The sequence below is a fragment of the Wyeomyia smithii genome, chromosome 2, assembly GCF_029784165.1.
Source record: "Wyeomyia smithii strain HCP4-BCI-WySm-NY-G18 chromosome 2, ASM2978416v1, whole genome shotgun sequence".
Lineage (NCBI taxonomy): Eukaryota > Metazoa > Arthropoda > Insecta > Diptera > Culicidae > Wyeomyia > Wyeomyia smithii.
Window position 1 is genome coordinate 13,397,222 of NC_073695.1, and position 17,478 is coordinate 13,414,699.

Here is a 17,478-nt window from a genome sequence, read left to right on the forward strand (position 1 = left end):
TCTCCGATCGATGAAAGATGTTAAGCACTCTCCGTATTTCCTGGGGAAAATACGGGAACATCTGAGTGCTTTATCCGAAAAATCTACTCAGATTACCTTAGCGTGGGTCCCTTCTCACTGCTCGATACCGGGCAATGAGAAAGCGGACTCTTTGGCTAAGGTGGGCGCAACAAACGGTGATATTTATGAAAGACCAATTGCCTTTAATGAATTTTTCGCATTTGTACGTCAGAATACGATCATCAGTTGGCAAAATTCTTGGACCAAGGGGGAACTGGGAAGGTGGTTACATTCCATAATCCCCAAGGTGTCGACGAACCCGTGGTTCAAGGGGTTGGATGTAGGTCGGGATTTCATTTGCGTGATGTCCCGGCTTATGTCCAATCACTATAGATTTGACGCGCATCTCCGTCGTGTTGGGCTCGGGGAAAGTGGTATCTGTGCCTGTGGTGAAGGTTATCACGACATAGAGCACGTTGTTTGGTCATGCCCTGTACACCGTTATATACGTTTTCCTGAAATCCATCCACGCTCCAGTTTAGTCCTATCCCCTTCCGCCTACATCCAACCAAACGACAAGAACACGTTAAGACCCCGGATCCGGAAACAGCAATCAGACCCGCACGATACTCTCAAGGCCCGATGGAAACAACCCAATATGCCAGTCCGTAATATCTTGGCCCAGCAGCGGAACAAATTTAATATGCTGCTTACCTATGGCAATGAAAACCATCAAACAGCAAACCTGTGCTTTTAATGCAAAATATTCTAGCCTTAAGTTAGATTTAGTTTCAGCTCGTAGTCGGCAGCGAGGATAACAAATTTGCTTTTAGTTATTAAGATACTTTAGAAAGTTAGCTACCAGATATAATTGGCGCCGTTAAACATTGAATTGTATTTGTGCCGTGTCAAATAAACTATAGATGAAGAAGAAAAAAAGCATGGAAAGTTTCACTCATTAGCAATATTTCCTGCAAATGTGTTCTTCGATTCATCAGGTAGGGGAACAACGGGCAAGACGGTCACCCTAAGGAAATCATTCATTATTCTGCTCAAAACACAACATTTCAAACAACAATATTCATAATATTCGACATTGACTAATGCTTTTCATAAAATAATGCAAACCTTTTCTTTTCAGAGTGATTTTATATTAGTTTTCACTAGAATAAAAACAGTCTCGAAAAACTACTATTTCACAACGTGCATATGAAACGGACCGGCTAGCACGGACCTACACGCAAAAGTTGGACTGTGCGTAACCACATCGATATTGCGTTTGTCTAGGGCAATTTCTGTACTGTTTCGGAACCAGTACAACGAATGTGTGTTGTTCATAACGCATTTGGTGCTCTAGCGACTGTTCAATGTATTGGACGGCTCAAAATCAAAACACTTTCGAAGTATTAACCGGTGCTAGTATTGCCATGATGGTATTGGTAATATTTTACAGAATGCTACTATCGTTAAAGGAGTGCAAGCAGTAATCGATACTGATGATTTTGGTGCTGACTAGGTTAACGCAGATGAACTGATCGATTCACTGTCATGAATCCGATTCACTATCATGTCATTCAAAAACATCATCAAATCAATAACAATTAAAAAGACATTGGATTTGTTCCAAACATTTTGCATTTAACGACGATTCTGGTTTTATTCATATGCATTCGGTTCCACGTTACTGGCACCAGCGCCAGTAAATTCTGTTGCAACGAGGCTCGCTGTTGGTTGTTTCGGTTGCTGGCGGTGATTATAGATGCACGAGCTTTTGATACGCACCGACTCACGAAAGTAACCAGCGGTTTTTTGAGCGCCCCAAAACTGATCGTTTTCCCAAAACCGATGTTAATGTATTTATTACGCAACTGTTGCGTTATCCTTTCAATACATTTTTTGTGTAAAAGCCAGAGCATTTAATGTGCGTTTTGAGAGGACACATCGGATTATGTAAGCTTGAACTTTTGCGTGTAGAAAAGACTCTAGCAAATTTCTTTTCTATACGGGACGACGCACTGCGCAAAAAAGCAAGTGTTTAGGAGCCAGTTCGCGAGAGGTGCAACCGCATGTTGTTTTGATATTCTCCGATTGAACTGTGTTTGTTTGTCTTTCCAAGAAACGAAGTTTTGCAAAATTTCAATTTTTTTCTTTGAAGTTAAGTGGGGTAAAACGGCCCTTGAAAATGATATGTCCAAAAACGTCCAAATTCTTAAAAGTGCAATAAATTCTGATAGACTTAATGGATTTTTCTAAAAATTTGTGGTATTATTCTACACTAAGAGTACTTCAAAACGAATGACCACAGTATATGGCAAAGAGGTAACATAACGAAAAAAAGCATTTCTCTTTTAAAAATTGTAAATTTTCAAGGCCATCCAACTTTTTTTTTTCAAAAAACTCAAAATCACTAAAATCATAATATTTCCTGTTAGACTTAATAGATTGAAGGAATGGATTGGTTATCCATCCCTAACCTCTACCTCTACCTAACCAGAACTACCTACTTTATTAGAAGATTCTAACCTGAGTTCTTGCAGTTTAGATGATTTGGTCGGCATTTTTCGAAAAAAAAATCTTCAAGGAACGTGTTCCCCTAAATGGCGTATCTACTAGAAAAGTAGATAGTTCCGGTAAGGTAGAGTGGTTATACAAATTTTCAGCCAGATCTATTAAGTCTAGCAGGAAATATAGTAATTTTAGTGATTTTCACGTTTTTTTAAAAAACATTCCAGGGCCATTTTACCCCATTTGGCACACTTGACATTAAAGCTCTTGAGTTGCTCTACAAAACGCTTTATTCCGATATTTTTTGTAGCTATGTTGAAAAGAGTAGGATGGCCCTGAAAATTTACAATTTTTGAAAGAAAAATGCATTTTTTCGTCATATTACCTCTCTGCCATATTTGAATATAAATAATTTGCGTTTTGAAGTACTTTTAGTGTAGAATAAGACCACTAATTTTTCAGAAAAATCCATTAAGTCTAGCAGGAGTTAAAGCACTTTTTAGAATTTGGACGTTTTTGCACATATCATTTTCAAGGGCCATTTTACCCCACTTAACCTCAATGAAAAAAATTGAAATTTTGCAAAACTTCCTACCTTGAATAGACAAACAAACGCTGAAAATTTCATCTCAATCGGAGAACATCAAAACAACGTCCCTCAGAAAGGTGGTTGCGGCTCTCGCGAACTGACTCTTAAAGCCTACCGTCAGGTGGAATCATTCACATCATTTAGATGTTGTATATTCAAGACGATTTTGATTTCAAAAGAGATTTTATGATTGTAGGTCTCATTTCGCATGCTAAGAATGCTGCAAAACAGAAAAATAAATGGTGCTATCGTCGTTTTGTCAGACTGCCCTTTTTGTCCACACAACAACTGACCGTCTTGCCCAAGAGGCAAACAATTTTTTGGATCACTATGTTTTCCAAAAAAATATTACTTTCACTAAACTGTTTTCACCTACATGTTTGAAATGTGCTCAATTGCTCCAATGTCATTGAAAACTGTATTTTTCTGAAGTTTGACTGCAGCAGAAGCTTAATTCAACAGCACGGTGACGTCACGCATTTGAGTTTGACAGCTACTGGTAACTTTGTTTACCTTCGGGCGATGCAATTTTGCTCTCAATTATAGCAGATCGGTTCAATTTTGATCGAAATGCTCTTTAAATGTTGTACGTGAGGAGCTAGTACACTAAGAACAGTTAAAAAATAAGCAGCACTACGCTCACGATTGCTCCACCAGAAAAAAGCTCAAAGTCCAAAATGTAAACAAAGTTACCACTAGCTGTCAGAAAAGTGAGGTTAAAGAGATTCGGCGAGATGGTCTATTGAACTGGCATAAATGATTTGTATTAATTTCAATGGTTTAGATAGAAATGAGCAACGGTCCATCTTGCCCGCCCTGTTCGTGTTTCCCGTTGTTCCCCTATCGTCCAATTATTTTCACTCGCGTACAAGTTTTCCATAGAAACGCTGCTGATTGTTTTGCGCTTCTAAATGTTTCGAATACCATAGAAGGAGACTGAATGATTCAAACACGATAATATTGTGTCCAAGCTCATTTGCATTCAACAGTATCGCGAGAATCTTGAGAGATTATCGTCATTGATACAAAATTATGAATCTAAATGAACGTTCAACTGCGTTCAACTGTTTGCTTACCGGAGCAAGTAGATATCATCAATGCTAACGGAAATTGTAGCATGGTGCATTAGCATGTGATATTTGAAATCACCAAGAATCACCGAGGAATAATACGGTGCAAGCACCACCTGTAGTAGCCGAATTCCGCCTACAAGCAACCAACATTTGAAAGAATCGTTGCGATCGCTGCTTGAATGCAATCGTTTACGATTCTTTCGTGGGACACTCGCTATAGGGTAAGGGGGTATTTTGACCCACATGCATATTTTGGCCCACCCGTTAACATTTTACGCATTTTATCTGAGAAATGAATATAAGAAAGCTATGCATGCATCATTGAAATAACACACCTCAGAATCATACTACACTATAATTTTCGCCAAACAACTGACTAGTTAGCATTATTTTGGAATTAAATCATACATATTCTAAGTCATGGCTGAGTTAACCTAAAGTCAAGAGGAAATGGTAATATACAAGTCAACGTTATGTATGTTTTTGAAACAATTCGTTGTTGTAGTAACACCAATAAAATATCATAGAAACAGTTTATATACTCTAACAAGTTGAAAAAAGTTAAAATAGTAATTTAGAGCATGGCCGAAATATGTTTGTCTTTTTCTAAAGCGAACATATTTTGGCCATGCCAAGTTTTAACAGCCATTCGGCCATTGCGCGCTAAACACGAAGCAGCTTGTGACAATTTACAGGTAATTACTCCTTAATTTATCGCATCAAAGATTTGCAATTTGCTGAGAATGCCTGTCAAACCGCATTCAAACCCAATCTTTCCATTTTTAGATGCCTAAAATTTACAAAATTCACAGTGGAAGGATGTTCTCCTGAAACCTACTATTTCTACTCTAAAAATACCGATGATGATGTTAAATATAATTCGTCCGAAATATTTCCATACACGGCGAGAGGTGGGCCAAATTAAAATGTGGTCGACCAAAATATGTTTTTAATACTTCGTAGAAATTTTGATATTTCTAGGATATTTTTCAATATATTGCATTGTTGAACGATGTCTGTTAAAATAGACATTTAGCCCTTGAAAGTGGTATAATAGAGTAAGTATTTATGTTGAAAAATTGTGTTTGTTTTTAATACATTGTGCGATCACTTCCCAAAGCTGGCCAAAATACCCCCGTTACCCTATGTTGCTCGCTCCGCATGTAGCAGGCAATACTGAAACAAAATCATAAAAGAAAGCCACCATATACCTATTTCTTTGCTTTAAGTTGTCCCTTGCATACGTGAGAACGTGAAATTTTCAATGGCGATGGTTTGCTGAAATTGAAAGCTTATGAATAGCACGTTCAGAAAGAATCCCCAAATGATTGTTATGCGATACGATTTTTTCCATTTCCACTCATGAGCACAAACTGGATATTTCGTCAAATTGTTTTTATGTTAAAAGATCCACAAATAAGTGTGGTTGCCTTTCCTGTGAAAGCTTGATCATTGCACGTCAATTAAGAACTAAAAATTCATCTGCTTCACATAATTTATATTCAAATGATTTGCTCTGAATGGTCATTCACGCTGTTACTGGAAGGACAACACTGGCGCACAGCTTGACAGACGCAGTTGAGTTGAAATAAGAGAAAATAATTAAAATGTAATTTTGCGACGCGCTACAATTTTAAGCCGCATTTCAGTTAGTATTAACTGATTTTTTTTGCAGAAGCTAGTTAGGATCGTGATGTTTTTAGTATACGAAATTTGAGTGCTTGTGACTCGTGAGTACCGATAGGTGCGGAAATGTTTCAGAGCTCGCCGGTATGAAATTGTAAACAAACGGCTGGAAGAAAAAGTCAATGGCATAAAAATAATTAATTGAGTAGGGTTTTGAAGTCTTCCCAGTAAATTCAAAGGTGAAATTTGATAAAATAAAATGCTCTGGTGCTGTAATAGTAGTTTGGTAATTTAATCTGTTTAATCTTGCAGGTAATTTAACCCTCTAGTGCCCAGTGCCGCCTTTAGACGGTTTTCAGTTGAACCTCTAAAAAGCTTCAATCAATACTTAAAAAATGTTTATGAAGTTTAAAAGTGATTTTTTGAAGTCCGTCTGAAAATTAATTTGGGCACTAGAGGGTTAATCTACCATAATTCATTAGCCATTCCCGAAACGTGTTATTATGCATAAGGAAATCATCGGTCCTTCAGCGAATATTTTTCGGGTCGTTTTCTTCTGGATACTAGAGCAGCATTAGCTTGGAAGGTTAACTAACCATGTAGAAAAAAAAAACGGATTTTCGTAAAACCGAGAAGCAATCTTCTCAATACATATATTATTTAATTTATCTATCATCCATGCAATCCTTTTCCAATATCTATTTTATTTTCCTATATCATTTGAATACTCTCAAACTAGAACCCTTTTTTATTTGTGAACACTGCGCGTTAAAGCCAAGTTCAGTCTATTTGAATAAAACAACTACAAAATAAACAAGAATAATAATAGCAATCTAGATTTCTTTACCGCAACAAATCAAAACTGTAACATTCGTCAATGTGAAATATACCGAAGTTACTGATGAGTATCTATCCTATGCATTGGTACATCAGTTTCATGAAATTACTCCAAGCTATGGGCAATTTAAGGATTACAACCTAATCCAAACAGCAATGGAAGAGATAAGAAACCATTCTGAGCTTAACGCACCCTACCTACATCCTACTTAATGATGATAACACAGCGTTAGAAGGTGATTATGACGCAGAGAAGCTTGGTTTTTATCTCTATCGTTTGAAGGATCCTGGATTCTAGACCGGCGAGAAGTCAATTGCGACGCTTTCTGATCACTATTCTGCCGCTATAAATGTTTTTCAAAACGATGGGAAAATCGAATTCAATGGCACAGTCCAAATTCAACAACCAACCTGTTTGCCTGTTTATTTATCGCATCAACTGGATTGGTGAGTTCTTACCAATGAAAGATTAACTATAATGCGTGATTTAGCTGCTGCCAAAATTAATCTACAATCAGTACCTTTTTGAAATTTATGTGGTACCATCTCAATTGGGTTTAGAAACAGGTAAACTTAATGGTGTGTGATCCACTATTGCAGCACTTTCTTCGCAGCTGAGGGTGACTACATTTTTACACAGTATCGCCCAAGGTAGTTCTCGGTTCGATCCGACAGGAAAAAAGTCGCCTATATAGGGAAATTGTAGTGTTCGGAACTACTCACACCTATTTATAGATGGCATCTAGTCGGTGCATCCCGGAAAAAAATAATCAGTATGGATCTTCAAGCGATGGAGCTATCATGTCAGGTAAAATTGAATTCAATGCTTTGCTTATATCTTTGGAGTGAAAGAAATAAACAGGTTGAGGCCTTTCCCATTTTTCTCGAGATTTTTTATTCCAGGTAGAACATTTACTTACCCACGTGAGCTCATGTTTGTATCTGGGACATTTTCGATGCTCCATGCCAGGATCTGTTAATACTGGTCATAAAGTCGTTTTTTGCAATATTGGCGAAAACCACAAACAGAGAGCGACAGAAACTGGGCAAAAGCAAGGCTGTCTAAAACTACCATGAATGTAGCAGAACAAGCAAGTGCGTTTAAGGTATCAAGAACAAATGGCTGAAATGTAGCTAGCAGAGACGAAAGTGTATTTGGTAATTTGGTAATTTGCCGGTGTTTTTCAAAAACCGGAAGTCGCCATCTTGAATTTCAAAATGGCATTTGTAAACAAATTCTGGCTTCTGAGCGCCAATCTGGCTAAAGAAACACACATATTGGGTGGTATTTGGTCATTTTCGGCTATTTTCCAGACACCGGAAATCGCCATCTTACAATTCGAAATGTTGTCTGAGGTCGATTTGTGGCTTCAGTGCATCATAACAATCCCGGAAATACCCATACTGAGTGGTATTTGGTCATTTGCCGCTGTTTTTCAGAAACCGGAAGTCGCCTTCTTGGATTTCAGAATGGCTTTAGGAGACAATTTTTGGCCTCTGGACGTCAATCTGGTTGAAAAAACATTCATATTAGGTGGTATTTGGTCATTTGCCGCTGTTTTTCGGAAACCGGAAGTCGCCATCTTGGATTTCAAAATGGCATTTGGGAACAATGTCTGGCCTCCGTGCGTCAATCTGATTAAAAAAACGCTCATATTGGGTGGTATTCAATCATTTTCGGCTGTTTCCAGACACCGGAAGTCGCCATCTTACAATTCGAAATGTTGTCTGAGGTCGATTTGTGGCTTCAGTGCATCATAACAATTCCGGAAATACCCATGTTGGGTCATTTGCCGCTATTTTTCAGAAGCGGGAAGTCGCCATCTTGGATTTCGAAATGGTATTTGCAGTCATGCCAGAAGAAGGAATGGTGTCGAAACATTATTGACATTCACCTGCCAAGTTTGGTTACATTTGCTTGAATGGTTCCCGAGATGTGCGTAATTTGAGTTTCATTCGTATGGGACCCCTCCCTTATAGAAGAGAGAGGGGTGTCAAACCATTATGGATATATTTGTTACCCCTAAAAACAATCACCTGCCAACTTTGGTTCTATTTAGTTGGTTAGTTCTCGAGATAAGCAGAAATTCGTGTTTCATTTGTATGGGGCCCCTCCCTGGTAGAAGAGGGAAGGGTGTCAAACCATTATGGATATATTTGTGACCCCTAAAAATATCCACCTACCAAATTTGGTTTTATTTACTTGGTAATTTTTCGAGCTGTGCAGAAATTTGTGTTTCATTTGTATGGGACCCCTCCCTTCCAGAGGAGGGAAGGGTGTCGAATCAACATGTACATTTTTTTACTCCTAAAAACATCCACTTGCCAAATTTGATTCTATTTACATGGTTAGTTCTCGAGATGTGCATAAATTTGTGTTTCAGTTGTATGGGACCCCTCCCTTACAGAAGAGGGAAGGGTGTCGAATCAACATGGACATATTTGCTACTCCTAAAAACATCCAAATGCCAAATTTGGTTCTATTTACATGGTTAATTCTCGAGATGTGCAGAAATTTGTGTTTCATTTGTATGGGACCCCTCCCTTCCAGAGGAGGGAAGGGTGTCGAATCAACATGTACATTTTTTTACTCCTAAAAACATCCACTTGCCAAATTTGATTCTATTTACATGGTTAGTTCTCGAGATGTGCATAAATTTGTGTTTCATGTGTAGGGGGGCCCTCCCTTGCAGAAGAGAGAGGGGTCTCGAACTATCTTAGTCACCTTTCCCGGCCCCTAAAACCCCTACATACGAAATTTCACGCCGATCGGTTCGGTAGTTTCCAAGCCTATATGAATCAGACAGAGACAGACAGACAAACAGACAGACAGACAGAGCTGCATTTTTATAGGTTTAGATATATATATATATATATATATATATATATATATATATATATATATATATATATATATATATATATATATATATATATATATATATATATATATATATATATATATATATATATATATATATATATATATATATATATATATATATATATATATATATATATATATATATATATATATATATAGATATATATAGATATATACGCAGTACAGTGAAATTTGGATTAAACCACGAATAAAAAAATCGCGTCATATATTTGAAACATATTTATTTAATGTTATTTGCATGTGTAAGTGTTAATGTATACATATTTGTGTGAATATTATGTTTTAAATGTTCAGTATTGATGTGCTGTTGGCTACCAAAAATTTGTTATTCAGAATAAACAATACTTAAATATTAAACGGGACACAAACACTTATGGTTCTTACAATGTAAAAAAAAAAAAAAAAAAAAAAAAAAAAAATTTTACCTTTTTTACCGACCGGTTTCGGGTAAGCTGTTACCCATCTACGGGGCGATGTCCAACTAATTAGTAGGAGAGAGTTACAATTTCAGTTTGGTGAGGTGGAAGAGAGGCGATAGTATGGGAGCATCATCCTCGTTCATAAGCGGCTGTTCCGATGTCATGATATGCATCGACTCCCATGCATTAAGTTGCGACGATTTCCTAATATTTTTCAAAATTTTCGCGTTGTCCCAATCGACATTGTGTTGGAGGGAGATAGCATGACTTGCCACACTTGACTCGTTGGCTCGTTTGTTGGTAACAGCTTTCTTATGCTCTTTTAAACGAACTTTGAACTTGCGCCGTGTTTGGCCAATGTACACAGCTGCACAATCCTGGCATTCAATTTTGTAGATTCCAGACTTCTCATTAGACGGAATTTTATCTTTCGCGTTACACAAAAGATCACGTAGTCTGTTTTCACTTTTGTGAGTTACGTGGTAGCCGTGCCTTTTAAGGGCGTTTTTGATCCGGTTTGTAACTTTTGCGTAGAATGGCATGCTGATCCTCTCTAAATTTTCTTTTTCTGGTTGCAGAGTGGTGACTTCGCGTTTGTGTTGTTTCCGTTCGTGTGTGCGGATAATTTTTTCCACAAAATCTTCGTCATATCCGTTTAACTTGGCCGCTTTTTTAATTTTTTCCTTCTCTATCGTGTACTCATCTTTCTCCATCGGTACACTAACAAGGCGATGGGCCATGGAGTGAAAAGCCGCTTGTTTTTGGGCTCCACAATGGTTAGAGTCCGAAGTGATGTACCGGTCCGTGGATGTTGGTTTCCGGTAGATGCCAAATTTTAGCGAGTTGTCAGGTTTCCTAGATATGATCAAATCTAGGAAGGGAAGTTTTTTATCCACTTCCTGTTCTACGGTGAATTTGATCGTCGGATGTCGAGTATTTAGCAGCTCTAGTGTTTGTTCTAAATGACGTTCTTCTACGATGGCAAAAACATCATCGACGTACCGCTTCCACACGCGGGGAAAAAATTTTTCCTCCTTCAATTTTCCCTCAAAATCACTCATAAATAACTCCGCTAAGAGTGGCGACAATTTGCTGCCCATACAAAGACCAAATACCTGCCGGTAAAATTTCCCCCTGAAGGTGAAGAAATTTTGGTCCATGCATCGCTCCACTATCGATGTGTAGGCTTCAATTTGAATGGATGAAGCTCGGCTTCTTTCTAAATGTCCACGAAAGCTTTGTATGGCATCTGGTACCGGTACGCTTGGAAACAGTGCTTTGACATCAAACGACACTAGTATCTCCCCCATTCGCAACTCTACACCTTTTAGTTGCTCAACCAAGTCGACCGAGTTTTTCACGCTGGCGCCATGGGAAATGGGATAATGTTTCATTTCGTTTACCACCCACGCTGCCATTTTTTCCATCGGTGTGGAGACATTTGATGAAATTGGTCTCATTGCTAACGGGTTTTTGTGTATTTTAGGTAAGCAGTATAACGAAGCAACCTTTGGGTTGGATACGAGTAATCGTCTTTCTAACTTTTCTTCCCCCATTAGGTGAGCAGTTCTTTGGCGAGTGATGTTTTTTTTTTTTTTTTTTTTTTTTACATTGTAAGAACCATAAGTGTTTGTGTCCCGTTTAATATTTATTCGCGAGTTCTTACGTTGCACTAAAATTTAAAATTTAAACAATACTTCCAGCAGAAGTTATCAAAGTTTTTTTGATTTTTAGGGGGAGCTTCAAAATTATAAAAAATACTACGTCATTCAAGTATGTTCTTAAGTAAGTGGAATAACCATACACTCTTGTGCATGGCCCCAACAGCATACTTACTTTCTATTGATTTAAACCTAAATATAACCTCAACTATAAAAAAGCTGATTGCGCATCTATAACCGGTTGGCTGAACAGGGAATAAACCAGAGAAAGCTAAATAGAGAATAGAGGAGAATCTTGATTCAACGTACCCTTCCTTACTAGCAAAGAGGGCAAACACGGTCTTCAAACAGCCAAGGTCACGCTAACATTGTAACCGTTGTCAGTTTCAGTATAATGCAGTACGGTTGGGTTAAATTATACAAGCTATTAGAACTATGGAAAGTTGCATATATAACAGTTAAGTTCTGTAAATATTCATCTTGAAGAGTTCTCAACTGCCCAAGTAACACACAAAACATGATAGAAAAAAAGTAACAACAAAAGTAGTCATATATGTGTACTGCAAGCGCAATTGAAAACTTGTGTTATTAAATTGTGTTTGAAGTTGTTTTCCATCGCATTTCGAAAACAAATTTCAATATTCAAGCGAAAGAAACAACTCTTTTTGAAAGGTAGAATATTATTTATCATTTTATAATCAATTAAAACTGCCACTGATAAAAGAAATTGCCGATCTAGTTGCACTGCGCAGACACAACACATTTGCGCATGCGCTGGTTAACAGTTGTCATAGCAACAGATTTGCGCATTGCCGTATTAGAACTCGAGATGTATTTTGCCACTTAATTATATCAAGTTGGCTTGCTTTCATGCAGTTATCGGTACTTGTTCTACTAGCCTTCATGTTTTGCGCTTTCTGGTGATATTGATGTCATGGAATAGGTAACGTCAACAATTCTATACCAACGTGTGTTACTTGGGTGGGTTAGGGACCATGCTTAAATGACGTAGCATAATAGGGGGTGGGGGGAATATCGTCGTTTTGTGACAAGCTGTGACAAGGGGGGTGGGGGGGTTGCATTAAAATAGACGTAGTATTTATTTTGAAAGACCGGTTTTTTCGCAAGAAAAAAGGCATACAAAAAATACACTACAACATTACACAAAGTTTTGCAGCGAGAGCTGTCGAAATCTTTCTATCTGTAGCATTCTGAAATTTTGTGCAAACACACAATCTGTTCTGAAAACAAAAATCGTTGTTTCATTGTGGTTTTCAATAGTTAAAATTACAAGATACTCATTTCTGTTCAAAACTGGTAAGTACCCCGATTAGTTTTTGAGCGAATTTCAGAATATTTTCTGTGTTTTTTACAGACATAGATCATACGAAGTTGTATAAACATCTTTCTTACTCGTACCAAAACACAATCTCTTCGAAGCAACATTAATCCATAGCGAAGTTAACATCCAAAGGAATGCTGTCTCCAGTGTATAAGTGATAAATAGATTGATTTAGGCACGATGATTTTTTTTTCAAGAATTTTTTTGCCCTTCTTCTAGAAAGGTATAGCAATCACTTGCAAAACCGAAAAAATAAAAGTGCTATAAAGGGCCAAATGGCATATATCACTCGACTCAGCTCGACGAGCTGAGCATTTTCTGTATGTATGTGTTCGTGTGTGTGTGTGTGTGTGTGTGTGTGTGTGTGTGTGTGTGTGTGTGTGTGTGTGTGTGTGTATGTGTGTGTGTATGTGTCTGTGTATGTGCAGATTTTTATTCTCACTCACTTTTCTCAGAGATGGCTGGACCGATTTCCATGAATTAATTGCAAATGAAAGGTCTTGTTGTCCCATAAGACCCTATTAAATTTAATTGTAATCGAACTTTCAGTTCAGAGGTTATGTATCAAAATTTGAAAATCATGAAACATCACTATCTCAAAAACTACACAACCGATTTGAACAAAACTGATTTCAAATGAACGGGCTACCTGAAATACCCTTAACTTTTATATTTTATAAAGATTGAACTTGAGGTTCAAAAGTTATGTAAAGAAACGTGTTCTGAAGACTGTTTAATCTCACTCATGTTTCTCAGAGATGGCTGGACCGATTTTCATAAAATCAGTGTCAAATGGAAGGTCTAGTTGCCCCATAGGACTCTATTGATTTGTTTTGCAATCGGACTATTACTTTGCCTGTTATGTTTAAAAATGTGAAATCCAGCTATGAATAGGAGCATATTCCGAAGACTACTTGGACTCACTCAATTTTCTCAAAGATGGCTGACCCGATTTCCACAGAATTAGTGTCCAATGAAAAGTCTAGCTGCCTCATAACACCCTATTGAATTTTACTGTAATCGAACTGTAACTTCGTCTGTAATGTACCGAAATGTGAAAATCACGAATCTTCACTATCTCAGAAACTACACAACCGATTTGATCAATATTATTATCAGATGAGCGGACTAGTTAAGCGTTAACTGATGAATTAGGATTCAACATGTGGTTTAAAAATTTGGCTGCCTTAAACGTTCCCATTTTATTTGATTATAATCGAACTTAAGCAACCGTTATGTAATGTAAGTCTATTATCTCAAAGATAACATGACTTATTTGACATAACTAGTGTCATACGAAGGAGTCATCTCTCAAACTTACAAATAACAAACTTCATAACAATTTGATATGTGGCTCAAATGTTATGGAAAGAAAAGAAATTCAAAGACTATTTGAAACTATACTCGCTTTGATCGATATATGTGGCCTCAATATAATTTATATGTAGTGTTGTACTATTTGAACGTTCCAAATTCATTGATTCCTTGCGATGTGTTTAAAGTCTGCAAATGCACGACGAATCGGCCATATGATATGATCAAAGTCAAATAACAAATCGTTTGAAAAGATTGGTTTTATCGAAATGACAACATCCTCGGCTTTTGGCTCTGTACATCGCCTTAATTCTGAATATATTCATATTGGGTGGTATTTGGTCATTTTCAGCAGATTTGGCATCAATATGACACCGGAAATACCCATTTTGGAAGGAATTTAGTTCGCGAGATGTGCAGAAATTTGTGCAGAAATTTGTACAGAAACATGTGCTTCCAGTAAAGAGAGGGGCGGCGAACCATTATGGACATATCTGTTAACTCTAAAAACATTCTCATACCAAATTTGGTTGTATTTTCTTGATTGGTTCTTGAGCTGTGCGAAAATTGTGTTTCATTTGCATGGGACCCCTCCCTCATAGAAAAGGGAGGGGTGTCAAACCATTATGCACATATTTGTCACCCCTAAAAATATTCACCTGCCAAATTTGGTTCCATTCAGTTGGTTAGTTCTCAGGATGTGCAGAAATCTGTGTTTCATTTGTATGGCACCCCTCCCTTCCAAAAAAGGATGGGTGTCAAAACATTATGGACATATTTTTTACTACTAAAAACATTAACCTGCCAAATTTGGTTCCATTTAGTTGATTAGTTCTCTAGATGTGCAGAAATTTGTGTTTCATTTGTATGGGACACCTCCCTTCCAGAAGAAGGAAGGGTCTCAAACTATCATAGGAACCTTTATCGGGACCAAAAACCCCTACATACAAATTTTCACGTCGATCGGTTCGGTAGTTTTCGAGCCTATATGAATCAGGCAGCCAGGCAGACAGACCGGACTGCATTTTTATATGTATAGATTACAACATCAATTTTTCAGAACCTTAAGAATGCCTTAGATTATCAATGATTTATCGGGAGTAGACGAATTGATTTTTTCTCAATGTCAGCTTTTTATTTTCAGATGCAACTCAGTAACCTGTGCTCATTACGACGATGCATGAATTTCGTTTACTATATTCAATGACAGAACAGTGGAATGAATATCAAAGGCATCGAAATGATATTCAGAGATGTTTTGGTGATTATCAGTCCAAGTAGTGAAAGCCTGTTCCTGCGATGTATACCTTACGGTACAGTATAAATTGTTGAGTGAGGCAGTTTTGATTCTCACTATTTGGAAATGATTTTCATTTTTGCCGATCAAAATATCAACCCGAGTGTTAATGTTTATGCCGTCGGTGTTCATCGGTTGTTTCGTATCATGAATACCAACGTACGCATGGGTAGTATGATTATTGATATAAAGAAGGCTGACAATCGCTGCTTTTGAATATCATGACAGTGAATATTCTCAGCACTGGTGAATACACATTTATTGGATTGAAGCGTTCATGTAAATCTATTTTTACAAATAATAAGTTAGAATGCAAAAGGCTGGGTCCGACCGCTAGGTGGATTAATTTAGGTTTTCATGTCGTCTTTTGTATTTTTGTATGTTTTTCTCAAAACCTGGGGGGGAGGGGCAATCGAATGCTACGTTTTTTTCAGAAGGGAGTTGAAGTTTTGTGACCAAATGCTACTAGGAAGAGGGGGAGTTTGAAAATCATGAAAAAAATGCTACGTAATTTAAGTAAGTACCCTTGGGTCTAAACTACAACGCCAAATTGTAGCCAGCGCATTGCTCGCCGTTGTTCCGGTCGCTTAGATAACCGAGGTAAATTAAATGAAATGACCCGAGTGAGATTGCTTTGCATGCAGTTTTAAAGCGAACCTTCCTGGTTATGTTCAAGAAAAGAGAAGCTGGCACCACGTGCGTAGGCCAAAACGGACTAAAAGAATTATTTAGCGAATTCCCAAGAATTCCCGGTTCCCAAATGATCCAGAAGGATTTTTGATGATGAACTAACGTATTTTCGGCAAGTAGCCAGGTTCCTGTTTTATCTGGGGGATAAATCTTCTTGAGCATTTCTGTCCAAACCGCCAAGCAAAGAGGAAACAGTGAAACCAACTCGTTCAATATTGTGTGCACTCAAAGAACGGTATCCCGTCGTGCGGCAGTTCTTGGAATCCAGATACGCCCGTTCCTGCATGTACAACATCTTGGCACTACTGGACAACAAACAGAGCATCAAAAGAAAAACTATTTCCGGACGGCCGACGTCCCTGAGCGGCAAGAAGGTGCCGAAGGATGCTGAGGAAGACCGCGGGAAAAGTGGCGGATGCTTGACCAGGAGGTCGGTGCAACCGGCCAAATAGTGAAAAAGTACCTGGCGAACATGGACATACATGTCAGGAATCAGCAGTTCCGTCCACTGGTCTCGGAGCTACAGGCAATGACGCAGCGGCAGCGCCTGAATAAGATGGCCAAGTCGATTTTCCTGGCAAATTGCAACGTGGTGGTGGTGATAGATGGCGATACCGGGGTCACCCTGTATGGCAACGACTGGCAGGGCACTTCGTATTTTACTTCCTCCACGAAAGAAGTGAGGTGAAGTTCATTTCACACACCAAGTTCCCCAAGAAGGCGCTGCTGTGGCTGACACTCAGTGAGAAGGGGATGCCAAAGCCGCTCGTCTTTTGCTCCAGACTGGCCGAGAATGGGAAAATTTTAAGTATAAAGTGCGTGCTGGAAATTGCACCACTCATCAAGAAAAACCATATAGCCGAAGTCGCAGTGTTTTGGACGGATCTCGAAACGATCGTTGGAGGAGATGGAGCGGCTGAATATGATGTGGTACCCAAGTTGGCAAACCCGCCCAACGTCCCCAAGTTGCGTACCATCGAGGATTTCTGGACAAACCTGAGATAAGATCTACTCCAACCGAAAACTAAGGAGGGATTGATCAATAAAACAAAGAAAATGTTCCGTTTAACTGCCAGAAGGCCGCTCAAAAGAGCGTTGAAATTTATCCGCCATTCGCAAAAAGGCCATTTTTTACCGCAAACGTTGACAAGGACGACAAACACGATCTCCAAACAGCTAAAACCATGCGTTCGGTAACGAACAATGATGTCCCACTATTA

At 38.2% G+C, this 17,478-nt stretch overlaps 2 protein-coding genes across 3 annotated transcripts in view; both read right to left on the reverse strand.

Moving 5' to 3' along the window:
• Positions 1-17,478, reverse strand: part of LOC129725702 (rap guanine nucleotide exchange factor 4) — a 523,900-nt gene that overhangs the window by 453,258 nt on the left and 53,164 nt on the right. The window lies entirely within an intron of this gene.
• LOC129725676 (uncharacterized) lies at positions 10,035-11,414 on the reverse strand. The gene has a single exon (XM_055681742.1). It carries the CDS (start codon positions 11,412-11,414, stop codon positions 10,035-10,037), a length of 1,380 nt encoding a protein of 459 aa, XP_055537717.1.